The 22,689-nt window shown below is 34.8% G+C and overlaps 1 protein-coding gene, 1 long non-coding RNA gene and 1 pseudogene across 5 annotated transcripts; all 3 read left to right on the forward strand.

Annotated features, from left to right (window-relative positions):
• Positions 1-1,454: 1,454 nt before the first annotated feature.
• Positions 1,455-11,052, forward strand: LOC148800747 (uncharacterized). The gene is made up of 3 exons (XR_016085460.1): positions 1,455-1,703; positions 10,718-10,778; positions 10,867-11,052. It is a non-coding gene; the product is annotated as an uncharacterized LOC148800747 (long non-coding RNA).
• LOC104605167 (proline--tRNA ligase, cytoplasmic pseudogene) lies at positions 7,072-8,072 on the forward strand (annotated as a pseudogene).
• A 1,342-nt stretch (positions 11,053-12,394) lies between the features above and the next one.
• On the forward strand, positions 12,395-20,758 carry LOC104605049 (solute carrier family 40 member 3, chloroplastic-like). 4 transcript variants are annotated; one of them, XM_010269650.3, is made up of 16 exons: positions 12,395-12,551; positions 12,729-12,932; positions 13,433-13,646; positions 13,755-13,818; positions 14,698-14,822; positions 14,965-15,054; positions 15,164-15,340; positions 15,445-15,519; positions 15,732-15,833; positions 15,927-16,044; positions 16,126-16,272; positions 16,727-16,833; positions 16,928-17,041; positions 17,733-17,831; positions 19,088-19,389; positions 19,951-20,758. In XM_010269650.3, exons 2-15 carry the CDS (start codon positions 12,787-12,789, stop codon positions 19,379-19,381), a joined length of 1,872 nt encoding a protein of 623 aa, XP_010267952.1. In that variant the 5' UTR covers positions 12,395-12,551; positions 12,729-12,786; the 3' UTR covers positions 19,382-19,389; positions 19,951-20,758. The 4 variants fall into 4 exon arrangements, with proteins under 4 accessions (XP_010267952.1, XP_088758612.1, XP_010267951.1 ...); XM_088902486.1 differs by having other exon boundaries at positions 19,954-20,758; XM_010269649.3 differs by having other exon boundaries at positions 12,395-12,932.
• The last annotated feature ends 1,931 nt before the right edge of the window (positions 20,759-22,689 follow it).

Genomic DNA, 22,689 nt, shown 5'->3' on the forward strand with positions numbered 1-22,689 from the left:
AACTAATCTGGGTAGGTCTCGAATGAGAGGGAAGGGGTTAGGCACCCCTCTCCTGGGTTCAATAGGTAAGGCCCACATGATATTCTAAACAGACACAATCACAAATGTATAATCATTTAATTGAATAAGAGCATAATAAACAAAACAAATAAAGTAAAAAGATCATTAGAGAAACTCCCCTCAAACTATATTTTTATTTTGTTTTTTAATTTTTTTGTATTTTATATGTTATTATTTTTTATTATTTCTTACAAAACCCTATTTGGTTTTATATTTATAATTTTCTATTTTTTTATTTTTGACTCTTACATTTTTACATTTCTTTATTTCCCCCTTTTTTACACATATATTATTTTACTTTTTATTACTGTTTTCCTTCTTATAGCTTATTTTCCCCCTTGATACTTAGATGAGTTCAAGTCTATTGAACTAACTATCCAATTCCATTCCTTTGCCTAATTTACTTATTTTTTATTTTTTTATTATTATTATTTTTTATTGGATTGATTTTCTCCCCTCGACTGATAATGTGTGTGCGTATGACCTAGAGGCAAAAAGAGTTTGGCCTCCAGGTTGGTTTTTAAAACATTGCTTTTTAGTATGGGTAAGCTCAAATGCCTAACCCTATCTAGGCCCACACCCAAAACCTCACTCTATGGTTCCATTAGTTTAAATAAATAAATAAATTTAATATGAATAAGTTTGGATGTCTGACTAGGGTTGTAATCAGATTGGACTCAGATCGTATGTAGCAAAATTTGCATCCCGATCCGATTACTGATAGCATGCATGTAGTCAAATTCAATTCGAAATCCAATCAGATTTAAAGACTTGGGTTTGAATTTGAATCCTAAGGGACTTGGATTGGATTCAGATTTAATCCGACTGCACTATAAATTTTCTAAAATACCAAAATATTAAAAATGTATCTATCTTTTAACCTTTATATATAATAAACTAATATAAATATAACACACTAAATTTATTATATATATTCACACATAATATAATATAGAATATATTTTTATAATTGTAAATATAATTATATAAAATTTATATATTAAACTTAATAAATATTATATTATAATCGGATTGGATGGGGTCAAATCCAAATCTGATTCGATTATTAATTAAATGTAGATTTTAACACCTGAATATGATCCGATTACATATATACACCATCCAAATCCTAGATAATTAGATCAGATGTCAGTTTGGGTTTTTGGGTATCACTGCTAGGCTATGCCCAACCCCCTTTACTTTGTTTTGCGACCAAGACCCCCATGTACTATGACTGTGAAACAAATACCCCCTTCCCTGTTAACTTGGCTAATGGAATGTGTCATTTGATGAAAATACCCTCCACAAGTCGAGTTAACATTTTCAAAATGGCAAAAATAGACACCCACCCATTATTCGTTGTTTTTTAATAGATTTCACATTTGACCTAAACACTGCTTGAAACCCAATCGAAAACCCTTGTGTAACCCATCCCAGATCATCTGTGTCCGTTCTATGTTAGAGATCACACCAATACCACACCGAATGTAGAGGAAAGTGAGTGTCATCGTTGCCAAAGAAGAAGATATTGTCGCTGTCACTGAAGAAGAAGATCTATTTTCGCCGTTGCTGGAGAAGAAGGCCTCTTTTTGCTGTTGCAGGGGGAGAAAGCTTATTTTTTCACCGTCTCTAATCAAGTGAAGGTAACCTATTGCATAATAGTACAAAACAAAAGATAAAAATATTGTTTTGTTTGAATATAGAGTTTCATTTTGAACTGCTATAGTTGTTCGTGCCTATTATTTACTTGGATTTTTCGATTTTGTTTGAAGTGGGTGTTTCACGTTGGAGTACTCTTCTTGAGGTTTGTGTTTAGGTCTCTCTGTAACAGTTGTTTATTGTCTTTGATTTAATTTGTTTGATGTGTTTTAACAATTAATGTGTCTGTATTTGGTTGCCATTAACATTGTTTTATGTGAGTATAATAATGAACAACAATTAAGTCTATTGGTGTATGAAATTAAAAAGTGAATTGATGCAAGATTTCTCTTTCCTTATCAATTTGGAAATAATTGAAAATTTTGAGTTTTCAGATGAAATTAAGGGAAAAGAAAAAAGAAGTAGGACCCGTTTTGGATGATTTTATTCTTGATCAATAATTTGTTGGGAATTGGTATGGAAGCAACTTCTAAGTTTATGCATATTCTTGTCTTCTTTAATGGATTATCTTTTGATTATTGAATAAGAATGCATTCCATTCAACTAGAAAAGGGGTATGCTTGAATTTGAATCATCACCCTTTCAGTTTTAAGTATCTACTGAAACTTATTTGATGCAACTTTGAGCCTTGCAATTATATGTTGAAATTCATTGGGATTTCTAAGTTTCTGAACAATTGAATTGAAATTAACTTATCTCAAAATAAAACTCTAGAGAAACTTCAGTGGTCTCAACCCCAAAAGTCAGTGAGCCAATCAACTAATTCAACTTTGATGGAAATGAGAGAATTGTGTCTCAGTAGAAACAACTATCAAATTTGCCAGTGGTTCTAGGTACATATTAGGACTGTAGCGTGTGGAACTCATCTATTGTTTCTCTTAAATCTTTTGTATTTAGTTCATTCTATTGTGAAATCTCTTTTTTTCTAAAGTTTATTGACATTTGTTTTCCTCCAATGGTGCAAGAATCATCCTATAGAGTTCATCAGAATTTGGACAAGGATCATTGGGTTTGAATGAATGTGTAGCCAATTTAGTATATGGGTCAATTAGACATTTTTTTTTGTTTATTTTCATGAACATACGATACAGGTTGGAACAACACTCAATTTGGCATAGAAGCATAAAGAAAATTTTTGTACACAGTGGTTAAGTGCTGAAATTTTTTGGTTGTTGAATTTTTTGTATACTTCATGAACATACAATACAATTTTTTTGGTTGTTGGAGACTTAGGGGTGCTCATTTTTTTTTTTTTGTAAACATATCAACAATGGATTTTGAAGGACAATTTTCAAGTGATCCTAAAGATGAAGGAAAATGGATTATAGACATAGCTAATTCGGCATACGGATTTTGTATCAACAATGGTCAAGATGAAAGACATAATCATCTTTGACATTTATAAATATTTGACATTTTTTTAGCAAGTTCATATTAATCAATTAAATTTGTTTATGTGGTTCACACAAAGAAAGGGAATTGAATGACAGGAAGAGCTGGATCTATAGTAGCAAATGGTACAAGAGGCACTTGGAGTCCATTAGTAATCATAGATATCATTACCAATCACAACAAATATGGTAACTTATTTGTCAACATAATAAAAGTCTTAAGTTCCATCCATAAGTTAGAAGTCAGAAGTCTAGATCTTCAAAGGATATACACTAACACCCTAACACCAATGATATATAGTGATTATCCCTCCCCAAAATGTGAACATGTAGAAAACCCATTGCTTCCTTTCTTTTCCTATAATATCATACTTCCTAAACATAATTATTAAAACAAAACCAAAAAGAACAATAACTTTCAAGAGGCGCATGATCCCAATTAACATATGATTAGACTTGCTCTCTAGAGTTTTCACCCGATCATTCAACTCAGATAGAAACTTCTCTAGCTCCCTCACATGGCATGTTTGGACATCATCATTGCACATATGCGAAGCAACCTCTTCTGAGTGGTTGATGGGAACAACCCATTTGAAAAAACCACAAGGCTTGAAATTCGACTATTTTCCCTACATGGCATGAAATACATTTTTTAAGACTAGGAACAATGGCCATGTTGCGAAAAAAGTAACTTTATCATATCACTTACAACTTTGCAAGGGCTTGTATAAAACAACTTATGTGGGTTTGAATCAGTCTCAAAAACCCTAATGACACACTTCTTCCAACAATCACAAAACTTTGTCTCGAACAATAGATTACTTGGTCATTGCAAAGTGAAAGTTGAGTGCTCACTCATTTCTACAATAAAGAATTTCTTTCATTAACATTATATTGCATTTTACTTAATGAGAATTAATCTACAATTGTCGAACAATGAACTTCCTTAACATTGATCTTCATTAAACATTAAATGAAAAAACTTCAAACAAGTTTAGTTAACTTCATGAACATTAATCAACCTAAAACTAGCTGCACATAATTTGTGCTCCTTCCAAGAAGAATAATATACAAAAAAATTGAAAACACACACACAAAAAAAAAGAGTAAACCATAACACTGTGAATGGTTGCCGCACCACCAAACACCATTCATTCATTACCAGAGATGCTACATTGTTTGTTCTGCATTATATATTTAGCCAAATGAAAATCAGAACCCGTAAATCATTTAGTAACTATTAAAGAGATTTAAATGTTTAATAATGGTTTAAAATGACATTAGAAATGTATAGGCATAATAGCTAGTGGTGTACATATACAAAGTATAAATACATGAAAGGCATCTCAAGTTGTGAAGAATGTTCTTTATACTATTAGGTATTGCCACAATGCGTTTTCCTTGAGATTCACCTTGACATAAGCCTCAAATACTTTTCAAAACATTGCATGTGACTACAAAAATTAGTTCTACAAGTTTAGTTCATTTAGCATGGAAGGACAACAGAAAGGGTATTATTATGATAAACTATGAGGTGAAAAATAAGTTGAACATTAACATGTTTATCAAATGAACTAAAAAAAAAACATCTTTTATGGTAATTGAACTAAAATTAGAGAAAATGGTTTGTTGATACTGTTTACAATGGGTTGCTTGTAGTAACCATTTCTAATAAAAAAAAGGTTGCTTGCAGTAGCACTACTTGCAATGGGAGGATAAGAATTTCATACTCACATAATTAAAAAAATAGATACCAATTAACAAGACTTATATGTAAGTTGTTGGCTTAGTTGAAGTTAAGTTTTTAAAGATTGAAAAGAAGTTTAAAACAAAAGATTTGTAGTCATGCTAGTTGTCTTCGCTCATTACCATAAATAACTAGGGTATTTTGTTCGATGCCAATGTCAATACTAACATATCGGAGGTCGTCTCAACCCTAATAGAACTACAGAAGATGTGAAAACTGATACCAATAGTGATAACCCCTAATACCGATCACTCACCGAAGTAGGACATCATAAATAACCAAGGTATTTCGCCCTTCATAGATTAAACAAAGCACACTAATCTGTTGAATTCTCCAAAGAGCTGGCCCTTAACACCTCATGATTTAAACCACAAGTAATTGACTTAAGGAAAGACAGACACACATCCCTTTCTGCCTTACTCTATTCATTCCATGTAGTAACATTGACATCACACCTATCTTGGTGCTCTAGCTTAGTTTGGAAGGAGTACAAATACATACAAAATACAATGTTCTGCACTTTACATATTTATATTTGTACTCCTTCCAAACTAAGCCTCTATAATGGTGAATTTGTTCAATGAGATGGTGGCTTACTTGGGATTGTTGATTGCCACTATTGGAAGTGCACTGAAGATTTGGTGGATCAAACATAAAGGTTTAGCCAAGATTCCATTCAACTCTTTCAACATCAAGTATAAACCCATACCTTTTTCTTTTAATTATATAAGAATTCTGTATATTAATTATCAAATTTTTGGGCTCTCAAGCACAAACAAAATCTTTTTGCTACTTGTTAGCTTTGTGGACGTCCCATAGAAGAATTGATGAATAAACAAATAACAATATGATGATGATGTTGGTGTATTAGAGTTTTTCTTACATCTCCTGTTTCTTTCAAAATGGTTACAAAGCTTATAAAATATTGTTTTTCTTAATTCCATAAGCAATAGGTTTATATAATCACGATTCTCTAGATAAAAACACTAGCCTTCCAAGTTCACCACATTTTTAATAAAAAGTACTTTCATCTCTCATTCTTTTGAGTATGGATCTGCTGACCACAAAACATTGCTGGCCATATTCACCAAGCTGCACATCGGAAATATCAGTGATATAAAGTACAACCGGTATTCCTTATAGGCAGCTGGATGAACATGGCTAGCAAAATGTTGAGGTCAACAGACACCAATCCACTTGTTTAAAAAGCATTCCTCATGTGCAATGCTTCTTCTTGAATCCTATCAGAAATATCAGTGATATAAGTCCATCCCAGGAGTAAATTTCAGCCCATTTAGCTAAAATGGGCTTGAGCCAAATTTCAGCTCATTTCAGCTCTATTAGTCCTTGTTTCTTGAATGTTATCCATAAAAAAGAATGGCCTGAACATTGCTTTGTTTGCATATGATATATTCTATTGTTTAATTGAGCAATCAACTCTAAAATTTTTCATGTGATTCCACCATGAATTTGTTACTATGAGTAAAAAATTTCAGACCTGAAATCTATCGTTTTGCTTTGTAGCATGGCTTGAACCTTGTTTTATTTACATATGATATATCCTACTATTTATGATTCTCCTCTGATATATGCAACAACTCCTACAAAATATATTGTTTTATAAAACTATGGTAGTGCAAATGATTTGGGTGCAAATTCTGAATTATTAATTTTTAATTCAAATTTTACCTTATTTTGTTTGATTGAAGTACAAATGAAGTAAAATAAGACCAAAAGCAGAATAAAGCAAAAACCAAACCATAATTAAACCAGAATTTGCATTCTTTTCATTTGCACTCCCATGTATTTGTAGTTTTATACTAGTGCAAATAAAATTTCACTGCAATCAAGGGAGAAAGATCCCAAGGCTGCAGTGCAAATCTGACCTGGACATTAATTCTGGACCTGGTTCTATTTTCTAATTATGATATGCATTCCAGCCTCATGCTACCTTCATTCTCTTTCATATAATGTGGAACAACCTCCTTTACAACTGGAAGGGAGCAAAGTGGACTAGTCACATCCTTACTTCTCTCTTTTCTCTTAGTTATTTTGATTGCTAGCTTATGAATTTTGATGTTTTTTTTTTTTGTATACTTCTGAAAAACCAATTTCTAGGTTGTGATCCTAGTAGTGAAATGAACAAAGTTACACTTAGACTTAGGCCATTACATAAACGACCATGACTTACTAAACAATGAAATTCAGAGCAGGATGAGGTTGTATTATGAGTTTGTTGTTAGCGGTGAAATGTTGGATCCTATGACATTTTTGGTTGTTACATTCTAAGGTCGTGGGCTGTCAATTTGGGAAACTATGCAAACCTTCTTCTTTGATATTGAGATAAGGAAGATGAAAATAAAAATTGCTATTTCCCTCTTTTGTATCTCATGGTGTTCTGCAACGTGAAAAGGATCACATAGAAGGTTTTGCTCTAGAGTTTGCTTGAGTTACAAAGTCTAGAAGTACTGGTCTGGATGTCCATATAGCAATTCGTCCAACAAGTGAGACTATTATGTATCCATTTTATTCCAAGTGGATTAGAGGACACTATGATTTGCCTTTGAAGCTTAACCAATGGTGCAATGTTGTTAGATGGGAGTTCAGCCATCCTACCCCATTCATAAGGAGTCATGAGTTTCTTTGGCAAGAAGGGCATACAACTTTTGCAACCAAGGATGAAGTTGATGGAGAGGTTCTTGAGATTTTGGAGTTGTACAGAAGGATATATGAAGACTGGTACCGCCACCTAAAGTAGCATCCCTACAAGTTATTGTGGTTCCTGTTCCTTACAGAGATGCCGATACACAAGCTCTATTTGATGCCTGCTCTGCAACTGTGAATACCTTAAGTGAAGTTGGTTTTTGAGCTGAGGCAGACTTTAGGGACAATTACTCACCTGGTTGGAAGTACTCGCATTGGGAAATGAAAGGTGCTCCTCTAAGAATTGAAATTGGACCAAAGGATTTGACTAATAATCAGGTGCATACTATTCGCTGTGACAATTCAGCAAAAGTTGACATACCAATGGCCAATCTGGTTGAGAAAGTGAAGGACATGTTGGATGATATTCAACAAAGCCTATTTAATGCAGCAAAGATGCAAAGATGGGAGCGTGATGCGGGCCAACATAGAGGCTATGGATGCCAAGATGTCACAGATGCATGCCTTGCTACAACAAGCCTCTCAACAATATGGAATCCCTATTCCGATCCCCCCTTAACATTCAGTTCAGGTAACATTTAGTTCAACCTAAGATTATGAGCTTCACAAGCCATTTGTTGAATTCCTTGACTTAGAGGTCCTTTTGAAAACAGTTGACATGGCCGAATTTAATGACTTATTGTTTTGTTTTTCAGTGAATAAGATTTTAAGGAGATTGTTAACTCCTGAAAATTGAAGTTGGGTTGGTTACAATACCCTTGAATATTCTATTATTTAATTATTTTATCCACTAAATGACAAAGTAATTAGTTATTCAGTTCAACCATTTTAGCCATTGTCCAACAGACTCCTCAAACCCATTCTTGATCCTTTGGAATCACTTGTCACAAAGAAAATATCTAAATCATTCCCAAAGAATGCATGCTAAAGCCAATCTCTGAACTTTCTAATGTTCAACATAGCATCCAAATAAGATAGATGACTACCCTGTCAAAATCTAGTAGGTCTGTCAAATCCGAAGGCAGCATTTATTTGGATACGACAGCAAAATTTCACTGAGATTTAAGAGAGAGGTCTGCTGTGATGTTGAAAGGGGAATTTGACCCATTCAGCTTGGCCAACTTGGGGCTGTTAAACAGAACATAAAGAGACTAGTGTGATGCAGGGGCTGGTGTTAAAAAGTTTATGTTACATCCAATTTCTTAACAGAATTGGTTGTGGGTGAGTTTAAATAGATCATATTCATTTTTTTTTTTTTTTAAATTAAAAAAGCACAAAATTGTAAAGGGGTTGAAAAGCAATATGAGAAATCTGATGAGGACAACTGCATTATACATATATAGACAAGAGCCCTTCCAATTGATCTCGTTGGGGTTGTGCAGACCAATAGGTTAAAGACTTAGAAGTAGTCATGCTTTCTCTAACTAGTTAATTAGGACATGATTTATTAGGATTGGTGCAGTATTCTTACCCCAAACAAGCCCGTCCCTATAGGGACATCTTTGGGTAAGAAAGATAACCAATTGGACCACCTCATTGGCATCCTTACTCCACTTCTTTGCTACTGGGCTAAGGCCCTTTGTCATGAACAATGATGAAACCCCTGTTGAAACTTGTGAAAGTGGAAACCCAATCATGAATTACCAGTTAGAGGCTCATGGAGAGTTTTAGTCTCTTTTCTCATATGTGAAAGAAAAAGAAACCAGATAATCCAACAATGCAGTAAAGTGTAAGGGGGCACCTGTCATAGACTGAATGGAAGTGTGAGAAAAGTAGAAGTGAAGGATATTTAGTTCCTTTATATTTGTGTTTATGTCTACCAAAGTGACAAGTATATTCTAAACAGTTTTCTTCAATTTATCTACTAACTTCATTTGATGGAGAAAGGTCATTGAAAGCTCCCAGCCAAGCTGGAGAGAGAGAGAGAGCCAAGATATGGGATTGAAACCGACTTTAGTTTTTCAGTCTTAGTCCAACCCATCTTGGTGTATCTACACAAGCACTTGTAAGTATAAATAGAATTCATTTCTGGTCTTGGTACTGTAAACTGTCCTGACCCTAGTTAAATTTTGTAGGTGTTTGGTAAGAAAGTGTTTTTATACTAAGGGGGTGTTCTTTTTTTGATTTTGAGAGGGGGGAAAGTTGGTCAATGGGATTTTGATTCCCATTGACCTCATGTATTCTTTCTATCCAAACATTAAATATACGAAATTGTTTAACTAGTAATTACTAGAATGACAACAGTTCTACTCCCAATTCCTAAGATATACATAACAGTCCATCAAAACATGTGAAAATATATTTCTGTAAGAAAGTTAACATTATCTAAATTTATGCTAATAAGAACCAAGTATTCTTATCCATTTTGCTTCCACAAACCCAATCAGATCCACATGATGTTTTGACTTGCTTTCAAGTTAGACCAGTCTTAGAAAATAATGTTCATAAAATGTAGCTAGCTTAGCTAAAGGTATATTCTACTTCTAGGTTGTTAATCACTCCTACAATTCCTCCTACGTAAAACCATTCTTTTTCTTTGGTCTCTTTTGTTTGATCTGAAACCTTGAGTTCTCCCACTTTTTAATCAATTATTTTACCAACCTAAAGGAAAAAAAGTAAAAATAAGTAACACAGTTGTATAGCAAAAGATCAAACTTAACAAAAGCAAATACGAAGTTGAACCGCCTATTGTGGTCCTAAATGCAAAGCCACTTCTAGTGCGGAGAATTTAGCAGTAATCATCACCATAGAGGCTCATATTGAATACAAAAATAGAGAGAGAGAGAGAGACCGATTTACTTGTGAATCAAATGCTGCTGATGTGCAATTGTGAGAGAAACCGCAAGAGAGAGTGATTTACTTGGTGGAAAACCTACCTAGTTTGCGTCACTTTTGTAGCGGTAGTCGCTTGGTCTTTAGTGGCAGTTTTTAATTAATTGCCATTAAAGATCAATATTTCTAGCATCAGTCACCACCAAATAATTTCATGATATTTTCAACTTTCTTATTCTCTGTTTAGTTTATGAAAAATACTTATATTAGAAGCAGAGCTATGGGTCGGCAAATATTCCAGTTCAGGGTGGAAATAAATTCCACCCCACTCATGAAGTAAGTTATTACAAGTTGGGTTTTATTTCTCATTACTTACATATTTTAGCATCAAAATAATTTTCTTAACTTTGTCTTTTATGTGTAGATACATGAGTTAGCAACCTCTCCAGTTCATAGTGGAGATAATTCTCATCCCACTCTAGAAGGTAACATATCACAAATTTGATTTACTTTTCATTTTCTCACATCTTTTGGTGGGAAAATAATTTTGTATTTCTCTGTGTTTTGTAACAGATGCAAGAGCCTAGAAGAAAGCCATCTCAAGTGTCTATAAACGAGGGGGAGAAGGGGAAGCGCAAGGGAAAGGGAAAATACACGATTTTGATGAGTGTTCCTTTTATTTTTGTAATCTTTTTGGCAAAGGAAAGAAACTTTTGATGAGTGTTCTATTTTCCTTTTTTTGTAATATTTTAATTTCATTTGGACTAAAATATGAACAATTGTAAATATATTACCTTTTATTTAATATTAGATTTCAATTTTTAATGATATTAATGATCTTTTATTTTGAATGGTTATTACGTGTAATTTAATGAATGGATATAATATTTTTTGTTGAAAATGAATGTATATAATTGATTTAAAAACATGTTACTATAAGCTCTATACTAGGTAATGACAAACATACAAGTGGAGGTGTTTCCAACCACCAATGTTTTTGGTGACATTAAACAAGTTTTTGTGACATTTCAGAAAACGTAACGAAAATAAACAAATAAATGTCATCAAAATTGTGCATGAGTGACTCTTGGAAACTTTTAGTAACGTATGAGAAACTTCACATGTAAACTTTTGTCGACACTACATTTGGTGACAAGGGAGCAAACGTCACGAAAACATTTTCGTAACACTTGTGCCATCTTTGGTGACGTTTGTCTAACATTACAAATATACATTTTTTTTTTGGTAGTGAGAGGATGAAACTAGGCAAGTGGTCGAACTAATCTACTTTTGAAAACTTGCAAAAGGGTAGATTAGTTATATATTATTACTTTAATAATATTTTTCTTCTTAGTTTATTAATATTCTGTTATGTTTGTTTATTATTTCAAAATTAATTTATTATTATTTAATGAATAATATGTAAGTATTTTATTATTACTTTAATATCTTTTAATTTTTATTTTGAATTTATTAATATTTTATTATAGCATTATTATTTTGTGAATATTTTGCTAATATTTTATTATCATTTTAATTATTAATATACTATGATTTTATTATTATTATTATTATTATCTTATGCTTACTTTCATAATCTTTTATTATTTAATTATCAATGTTTTATTATAATATTTTAATTTTATTTAATTATATTATATTAATATTTTATTATTAATTTAGTAATATTCCATCCAAGCACCTATTGTTGTAAATCAAACGGACCCTAAATTCCAGCCAGACAAATGTTATTGGATTTGGACAACGTGTTCGTTAACAAGAGACGATAAGATACTCGTGATACTACCGTACTTACATAAACCTAAACATTATATCAATTCGCCATAATTATATGGACGGTTGTGATCCGATAGAGTGCGTCTCGCCCACGCGTTTGTCGAATTTGCATTTTGCGTAGAAATCTTATATGGTTTAAATGTTTAGTTTCAGTCAGCGATCTAAAATCTGATTCTTCCGCGTGCAGAAGTGGACCCCACTATACCTCATCTTGCCCGCTGACGTGGATTTCTTATTTAGTGGGTCCTACACTTACTCGCATACGGCATCACATATTTAAATAGTGAATAGTACACTCTCAACTCAACCGCAGAAACAGAGAAGCATCGACTCATCTGCCTCCAGGCCAGCTGAAAACAGAGATTATCGGATAAGGAGTAAGGAACAGAGGGAACGGGGGAACGAATAAAAAAAAAATCAGAAATCAGAAACCAGAAAGATATATGGTTACGTGAACAGGGGTAACTTTCAGATTCTCAGACACCATGATTGATAAACAATTAAACATCCTCAGCGCCAATGAGATCCTTGAACATTTTTTTTTTTAATTTTTATTTTATTATTATTTTTTTTTCTAAAATTTCCATGAACCGGTGAACTACTCGTGCTCTTGTGTTGTTTATTTTATCTGCTGGAAGACTGCATGAGTTGGGGAGAACAGAAGCGGTCCTTCAAGACGAGCTACTTGAAGCAGCAATGGGGTTGGTTATCCTTTCTCAATCACCGTCTTCGTCTCTCGTCACTGTTTCTCTTCGTCGAGTTTCTTATGTGAGGAAACCTTCTCGGATTCGCCGTCGCATCGCTTCTCGCCAATGGCTGAATAGCTCTTCCGCTTCTTGCAAGTAATGCAGTCCTCTGATATTTTATCTCGATTTCTGATTTTTCGAAAGCTTTGCTAGTAGTTAATTATATGGAAAAGAAGACCAAAAAAGAAAAAAACAGTTTCTGCTTCAGCAGATTGATTTGCATATTATGTTTTCAAGTGTCCTGTATGCCTCCTAGTACATTATTGTGTTGGTTTATTTGCAGAGAGAAGCAAGCTAAATTATATGATAAATCCAAGAAAATAATAACAATAGGGGTTTAACTTGGTTCTCTTATTGGAAGTCAAGGGGAAAATAAAAAAAAGAAAGAAAAGGTAGGACTTATTAGACAATAGGAGTTTCTGTGGTGTTTGTAAACCTCAGGCTGCGAAGCAATGAGACTATCATCACAGGGTGTGTCAATAATAACTAGTATTCGAGGCACCCTTTTAGTATTTTGCCTATGATGTGACTTCAGATACACTTAAGTAAAATACTATATGTAACTGTTCAAATCTTTCTTTTTTTCTCTGTTACAGGCTAGCCAGTTTCACTTCAAGGTGTTCCATCACAAATACTGACGTGCATTTCAATCACGTTGCTACAGAGGAAGATATCCCAGATGACTTGTCATCTATTCCATCTGGTTGCTCATTTCCACTTGTTCATGTCCAATCGGAGATTCTTGGGACTGAATCTTTGAGTTCACTGGCTGAAGATACCTACATAGATAACCTCTTGACAACATTGCCAGTATGGTTATTAATTTCAACTAAGTGATTTTACATCATAATTTATGTACCCTAATTTTCCATGTTATTTACCGTTTGGACTCTAAGCTTCCTATCATTCACCTTTCAGGTTCTGAGTGAGGAGGAGCAGAATGCTCTAGCAGCTACCCCAGCTCATCCAGCAGGATTATTTGGTAGGATATATTTCTCAATTTTCTTTAAGTGATTCAGAATATCAGGATCAATTGATGCACAGGGGAATTGATCATGTTTATAAACTTTGCACATTGATTATAAGATTGGTTAGCTACTCTTGATTGCTAATTTGAAATCAATGATACCAACAGGAAAACTTACATGGGTGTTTCTAGTACAGTTTGTCTTCCATATCCTTCGAGCTGCATGTGCAACTGCACAAACAATAAGATCAAGACCACTTTTCAATGGAGTACCACATGTGTGTGTGTGTACTAAGACATCTTGTTACTACCTTGAAACTCCCTCTTTTGAAATAGAGGGTTGCCAAACTTATTGATACAAACTAATCTACAGGCCTATAGGGTGTATGTCCACAGGCCCAACCCAACCAATCCTCTCTAGTTTAAGGTATGAAATGTTGAAATTAGTTGTTTGGGCAACCAGCATAGACCAACATAATTAATTCCTCAAGATATTTTTTATTACATTTTTTTTTGTAACTTACAAGATTACTTGCCATATTTAAGAATCTTGTACCCTAAAAGGAACTAACTTTTTGAGAATATACTTTTTTGTTCTATAAATCGCTTTGTTTCTATTAGTGAGAGATCAATGTAAATATTGCATACCCAATTTGAAGAATTTCCACTGCATTGGTCCTAGTTCCTTGCATCAGGCCCCTTCAAAATTTAACAAATGCTCATTCTAGGCCTGCCCAAGTTGGAACCCTATTTAGAGAGAATGATGGTTTGTCACTTATTCATGGGATTGGCCCAGCTCGTAACATTCTCTTATACTATTATTAATTTGCAAAATGGTACTGCATCTGTTCTAAGATAATAAAACAGTCTGATTATTAAAATGTACCTTTTCAGCTATGTATGCTAGTTGGTTAGCTAGGAGTTTGATTGAGCAGCTGTGGAATTTTGCTTGTCCTGCTGCCATTGCATTGATACATCCAAGCCTTTTACCTGTGGCTGTTGTGGGTTTTTTCACCAAGGTATGCCCATTTAAGATTACTTGTAAAGTAAAATAAATATAATAAGGCTGTGGAAGTATTGATTAGGAAAAAAAGGCCATGGAAGAAAAACTAAATAATGTTAGGTTTAGAAGAAGCTCTAACAAAGTTCCGTTGTAAACAGTCCACAGTATTTGTTGGAGGACCTTTGGTTGGTAATCTTCTGGATCATTTTCCCAGAGTACCGGCATTTATCTTTTTGAGTTTCATCCAGGTAATTCTTTCACTTTAGTTGGACCTACTTTTAGGATCCAGAATTTCAAATGGGTTCCTATTTGGGCTTCTAATAGACAGGTGCTTTTTTGTAACCTCTTTTGTGTCAGGCAGCTGCTCAGTTGTTATCTGTTGTAATGGTAATTCATGCTCACACTATTCATGCTACCTCTGCATCATCCGTGCTTATCCAACCTTGGTTCACAATACTAGTATTAGCTGGAGCTGTTGAGAGGCTTTCTGGCTTGGCCTTGGGGGTCACCATGGAGCGGGATTGGGTTGTTTTGGTATTTGGTTTCTTGTTCTACATGCTTTTCCTATATATATATTTTTTTATTTTCCAATGATTGGTAAGTTACTTATATTTATGAGTTTTCATTTGCATATACAGTTAGCAGGTACCAATAGGCCAATTGCACTTGCACAAGCAAATGCTATTCTCAGTCGCATTGATCTCCTGTGTGAGGTGTTTACCATTTTCTTTGGTCATTTACCTTTTCAAACATTATATACATTTTTATATTGCATATGCCTTTTCTTGTGTATAATATATTTTATCTTCTTTTTTTCCTACTATTAAAACCCAATAACTGTGAAACTTGTTTGAAAATATTGCAACCATTTCTCCTTGTCAGAAAATTCCTTGATTAGACATATCATCATGTTTCTTGGCCACAGATAGCTGGGGCATCATTGTTTGGTGTTCTTCTTTCCAAGTATGACCCTGTTACCTGCTTGAGGCTAGCTGCTGGCCTAGTTATATGTGCTTTGCCTGTTCAGGTAGTTCTATTTGTGCTTTATGTACTCCTGTGCATGAGCATGTGATCAAAATTTAATTTCTTTTATCTCTTCTTGCATATGTTCCATTTTCAGGTTCTTCTTACATGGCTAACCAACAAGCTATCTACTGGTGTTCTTGATCGCTGTAAATGTCAACAAGCTTGTTGGAAATCTTTCAGTGGAGGAGCTTGGCCAGATTCAGGAAATTTAGGTGCATTTTGTTATATTTTCTGCTTTAGAAGCAAGGAATTGACCCATATTTCATTTCTAATTTGAGCTCTACGATGACTAGTGGAAATAATTGTGATTGCCATCAAGCGTGGGTGGACAGAATACAAGCAGCAACCTGTTCTTCCTGTGAGCCTAGCTTCTGTGCTTCTCTACTTAAATATTGTTCTTACACCAGGTGGCTTAATGACAGCATTCTTAACACAGTGTGGTATTTTTCTAACTCATGATCTTTGTACTGTATTTCTGAAAATATATCTAGTTTCAATGCAGTTACACGTTAAATCTAGGGCTATCAGTGAGGAATGCGTTGGGAAGACTACCAATCGTTTTTTGTCCACCAGGATTTTCTTTTTCCCATGATGAGATGGTTTTGAAATTAACCATCTATTATCTGCATGCTTCTTGACTGTTCCCCATTTTGTCCTAAGAATAAGAATATCATGGATTGGATATTGACAATCTTCAAGTTGGGTTGATTTTTGACATGGTATTACTTTTGTGCTCCATTGAGTAGTGGATCTATAACACTGGAGACAAGAAGGAGGGACTCTTCCACCACATTGCTGCCTTTTCTTTTCTTACCATCTCCTTTGTTTGTTTCTTCTGACTTCATTGAATGGTTCAAACTGTCTAAATTCAGTTTGTGTTGTTGGAATTAACAGGTTTAAACCCATCTGTTATTGGGGGGTTCAGTGGCTTATGTGCTTTCATGGGCGTTGTTGCAACCTTCATATCTGCACACCTTGTCAGATGGATGGGCATTCTAAAGGTTCTGTTTCATATGTAAATGATTGGTATACCATACTAGTTTCCTTACACCCTTCTGTATTAATTTTGTCTAATATATGGGCCCACTATAGCAGGCTGGAGCAGCTGGGTTGATATTCCAGGCTTCACTTCTTACTCTAGCTGTTGCAGTGTATTGGAGTGGTTCTCTTTCTCAGCAGACAACCCTCCTTTTCTTCCTTAGTTTGATTGTAAGCATCTTTTCTAATAACAGATTTATTTTTGGGATAAAGCTATATGATTCAAAAGTCCATTAGATAAAATTGGAATAGCTCAATAGTGATTTTAATGAAGACCATCCATGACTAAACCGACTCATTAGTCAATTTTATGATTTCAATACATTATCTCAACTCTTACTCAAGTGGTTCTATGACTCCTGCTATTGCTAGATTGAATAACTTTCTCAGTCTCCTGAATCTCCAAGTGATTCTAGCTTGACTTCAAACCTTTTAAATTCATAAAACAAAATTTTAGTTTTATTGATGTTTTCCTTATGAAAAAATCTGTGTTTCCGGAACTGGAAGGGCTTTGACCAATCATAGGAAAACCCTTTCCTTATACAGTGAAAAATATATTGAATATTGCCTTTAATATTATACAACACTGAAAACTATATCTGAGTGTTTGCATCAATTAATCTTGTGTCTCTCTTGAGCCCAAGCCATGACCCACTTAGGCCAGCTTGAGCCTGAAACAAGATAGGGCTACAATCGAGCCCTAAAGCTGAGTTTGGGCTAGGCTTGGGCTCACCTTGGCACAGCCTGACTTAATATACATCCATTTAGTTATATTATGTACATTGATTACTAAAGTCTTGTAGCCAAAATGATGCTTTACTCAGTTTTGAGAGTTCCTTTGTCTAATATGTTTTCTTAATAGGTGAGCCACAGGCTGATATTGATTATTGACTGGAAGATTTCACCTGTGCCCACCAGTGGTTCCCCTACTTGGTGGATGGATATGGCAAAAATACGACAGGTTTTGTTGGGAACCCTAGTACTTGATCCTGTTGAGGAACCCTTTCTCAAATTATATGTGTTATTTCTTATAAAAGGTCTGCTAGTTGGGTCTTTTAGTGAGCTTCCCTAAACCACCCAGAATCCTTCTACGTGGCAATTTAGTTGGGAGTCCAAAAGTGCCCCACATATTGGTCTAGGTAGCCTCTATTCATAAGTTAATTTTCAACACAAAACACTTACAATTACCCACATTTTATCCTTTTTAGATATCATGTAAATTAAAGCTTCACATGCCTGGCCAATCAAGAGAGTTCTGTACCTGGTGGACAATTTGGATCTGCCACATCATCCTTCCAAGTGACAGAAATTTGGTTGTGTGGGGGAGCTTCTGAACTTTTCTTTTTTTTTTCATGGGAGAAGATATGCTAGTTCAATTGGGCTTGAAGTGTGGAAAAACATAGGCCCACCCATACCTTGTGCTGAAATGTAATTACTCATAAGGGGGTAATGATGATTGGACACTAGACCACTAGGCCAAACAGGCTCTGAGCCTCTGATACCATCTCAAGGAACCATTCAACTTAAAAGCTTAAGCTGTTAAGTGAGGTTCCTGAATAGGTTTTTATTCTCTAACAAACCTTTTTCCTTATATGGCTTGCTTCTATGTGGCAAAAATGTTGACTGTTGAAAGTAATGTTGACTGTTGAAAGTACAAGTATTTTAATATTAAACTTGCTCAAAAAGTGGTTTCATTCTAACCACGTGGCAAAGGTATTTGAGGCTCAAATTGGCCCATCAATAAAAGATGGTGAGTGGAACTTGTAGTCATTTTGGGAAATTAAATTTTCATGGGGAAGATTCATTTGTTGTTTCAGCCTTATTGGTTGAATGGTCTGGTTAGCAAACCTCCTCCCATATATGAATACCTTGAGTTCAGGCCATCTTGAGACTGACGTGTGAGCTTCAACTTTGGAGAAAGACCTCAACCCTGTCAAGGCCAGTCTGGTGCTCTTCCTGAGCTATAGCACAAATTTGCGACTGACCAATTTCTAAACCATGTTGAACTTTGTTTCCAATTCAGGATCCATGATCATTAGTGTTTGGAAAAAGTCTTAAATGCCACCTGCCAACCTGATGCAGCCCTCCTTTATCCAGGCTTGGGACTGGCATTGTAAGACAAGCTCACATTGGCAGAGTTATGGGAGCCCAAATTCTTCAACCATTCTCTTTTTTTTTTCCCTTTTTTTGAGGTTTACATGTGTCTCCCGTTTGCAGGTGCTATCAAGGTTGGGCCACATGTCATATGAAGTTATAGGAGCCCAAATTCTTCAGACTGGGATCCCAGCTTCAAAGGCAAATTTGATTGGGGTAACAGAGGTTTCAGTGGCAAGTCTTGCAGAGTTTGTAATGCTAGGAGTTGCAATAATTGCAAATGATGTTTCACATTTTGGTTTTCTAGCTCTCCTCTCCCTCTTTTCAGTGGTTGGTGCAGCTTGGATGCTCTGCCGATGGTTGGTAAATCCAACAGATGAACAAAGAAGGCTTTTCTCCTTTGACCCTCAATTTTGATGATGAATGTGAGTCTTCTTCACTAGCTTTTGGTTTCTTGTTTTATTTCTGTGCCTTTGTTTATTCAAGACATATGCATGAGAACATAGTTATACTTCTCTAGATGAACAACTGTCTTAAATTCAAGTTTTGAAAACCAGATTGGATCTGATCCAAGATCAACTAGAACCAGACCCTTCTGATCAACGGAAACCACAAAAGAATGGGAATATTTTTAGGTTGAATGGATGGTTGAACCAGAAAATCCTTGAACCAAAGTCCTTTCTGGTTTGATGCCCAGTTCCATTTTCATTTTTTTTTTTTAATCTACATGTTGCCTGCCAATTTTGCTCCAATTTGTCACTTTGGATACTTCTCAGGCTATGTATGTCCCACCCATTTGCTCTGAATGATGTATTTATTTGGGTTTCTCGGTTCTAGGCTTTGCTCCACACCAACTTTTGCATGACAAAATCTGACATTAGATTGCATATGCAGTAATGCAGAGTGCCACCAATTGTATCATTGAGTTTATTTTGACAATACGAGTCATCTAATCCCACTTGTTCTATGCTTCTCATTGTCAACAGCAGCTGTTCAGCTTGTTGTACATAATGCCCTTGCCACCTGCAAGCTGCCTGGCAACACCAAAGCCAAATATTTATACTTGACACTTACACTGTTTCTGGCAACTTCCGTGTACATGTTCATACATATTGAATCACAGGGGGTGACACATTGGCAGTGGAGGTGTTCTTTGCTGGAGGTTTTGTAAAATTTCAGATGGGAAAGCTAGTTTGAACCTGCACATGGATCCCTCAACTTTTGTATATATCATCTTGTCGATGGGATTTTTGTTCCATCTCCATGATATGGGAGCCAGACCATTTATTCGCATTGTAATTGAATTGATTCATTCATCAAACCGTGTGATTCTACCATTGTCTGCCAATGACAGCGTTCCTTGGATGATTGGGAAAACTTGGGACCCTGGGGCCTGGTTGCTTCAGCATGAATTTTGAAATGGAAGAAACAAAGGCAACATTATTGGTCAGGTGTCAGGACCCAACATGCTCCATGTCCTGTTAGATGGCAGCTTTCTTTGCATTCTTTTGGATTGGTGGCTGACGCTATGGGTTAACAAGCCTAGCCCAGCCTATCCCAAAATTTTTCCCCTTAAATTCTTCCATAAAGTTGTAACATAATAGAGTCTTTGATTGGTGAAGAGTTTTTTGCTGAATAAAAAGTTGTTGTTAATTCAAATCTCAGCAATTTCTCTTTATGTTCTATAATCTTTTCAGCATGAAACCATTGTAAGATGATCAAAACGCATAAGGTTGGGATTAGAACTGTTGGCTGGCCCTGCAATTAGCCTTGGCCCAAGCCAATTCAGTCTCAGTTTAAGTCTTCTGGCATTTAAATTGTTTAATGAATTAATCCGGCATTTTGTTCATTGAAACTGTGAATTTTAGAGGGAGGATTAAAAATTCTCTAGTAGCTAAGCAAAAATATGACCTCTTCAGTGGCTTTGAAATCCGTATTTTTGGTGGAATCTTATCTGTAAAATTTTTCATTTCTGTTGCTTGGCGTCTAAGGCCTCAAACCAAAGTATTTGTGAAGTAAATACTCCATTAACTTCGTACAGAGGCTCATACCCAACATATTAGTGTTGGATGTCACATCAAATCCAAGCTCATAACCCAAGTTGTGCTTGGCTTGACAGATTAGAAGCTTCAATCCGGTAAAACTTGGTTAAAGAACAGCTTGCATTAGACTTGTAGTAGGGGTGGGCATTCGGTTTATTTGGTTAAAAACTTGATTAAAAAATGAAAATCGAATCAAAACCAAATTATAGAAAAATCGAAACTGAAAATTTTGGTTATTTCAGTTAAAACCGAATTTCAATTATATATACTATATTATATATATATTATAACATATAATATATAATATATAGTATAAAATCAAATTTCATTATATTATATATTAATATAAATATATTAAATATTAAACATTATATGTTATGTGTTATATATTATATATTACATGTTATATAGCAAAGTTTGGTTAATTCGGTTTTTTTGCTTAACCAAATTTCTAATTCTAAAAATCAAAACCAACAGTGAATTATCCAAAAACCAAAATAATTGAATCAAAAAAATTGAAATCAAAATTTTCAATTCGTTTTTTCATTTTTAACTGAATAATGCTCACCCCTAATAGTATGGCCCTAAACCCTACATGACAATCGTTAATTCAACCCCCTTAGCTTTTCCTCAACCCCACCATGTGATAGTGACTTACTTGTATGAGCCGAGTTAAGCTCTTCTAGCCAAGGTTCAAAGTATCAGCCGATACGTATCATTCTGGGACCTCTCCAATACGCCCCTACAGTGGATGTATTAGGGTCTGACCGGTTCAGGGGGTGGAGGAGCTCTAAACCGGCCCCCTTGAACCAGTTTTGAAAAAAAAAATAAAAAAAGGTATCGATTCGCCTGATACACCCCTAGCAATGTATCGATATTTTGAACCTTGCTTCTAGCTTATAAGCCTAGTTCTTTTTATTTCGTGGAAAATCAGAGGAACTTGCGAAGATCAAAGAGTGTCCAAGTACCCATACAAAGGGACCTCAATGGGGAGTGCCAATCAGGTGACATTCCTTGTGTTTTTAATTGATTGATTACACAACTATATTTTTCTTTATATTCCTCCCTTTTATTTTATCATGTTTCATAAAATGGTTTCTACATTTCCACCATTTTTTTTTCCACTTCTTTTTTCAAGTTTCATATGGAAAAATTATAATTTTTTTTCTTAGATAACTAGATTTTTGACATCATTTTGAATTTTGCTAAAATGTCTAATTCAGACCTAAAATCTCTTCTTTCACAAATCCCATTGCCTAAAGGAAATGGATCAAATGTCAAAAAATAAAAGAAAAAAAATTGGAATTTGGTTGTCCAATTATGCCATCAAATCCAAGTACAGCCTGATCTGTATGCAACCTAAATGAGCCAATTTCAATTGAGTGTATCATCTAAAACTAAAATGAAATGCTTCCACTTTTAGGTATTAAAATAGGCCATACTATGACCATTATTGAATATCGCCTATGGCTTTTTTAGAAAACCCTAGGCGCCATCTCTCATGGCGATTCCCAAGACTGATCTTCCTCCTCCTCTCTCAAAGCTGCCTTTTGCTGCTGTCATATCTCGACTTTCTCCTCTCTCAAAGCCGATCATAAATCATTGATGTTCCTATTGTCCAGCCCAGTCTGAAGCAAGGTGAACGTACAATCTTCTTTTCAAATGATATCCTGAAGATATCGT

Source organism: Nelumbo nucifera, chromosome 4, assembly GCF_055504915.1.
Source record: "Nelumbo nucifera cultivar China Antique chromosome 4, China Antique-T2T, whole genome shotgun sequence".
Classification (NCBI taxonomy): domain Eukaryota; kingdom Viridiplantae; phylum Streptophyta; class Magnoliopsida; order Proteales; family Nelumbonaceae; genus Nelumbo; species Nelumbo nucifera.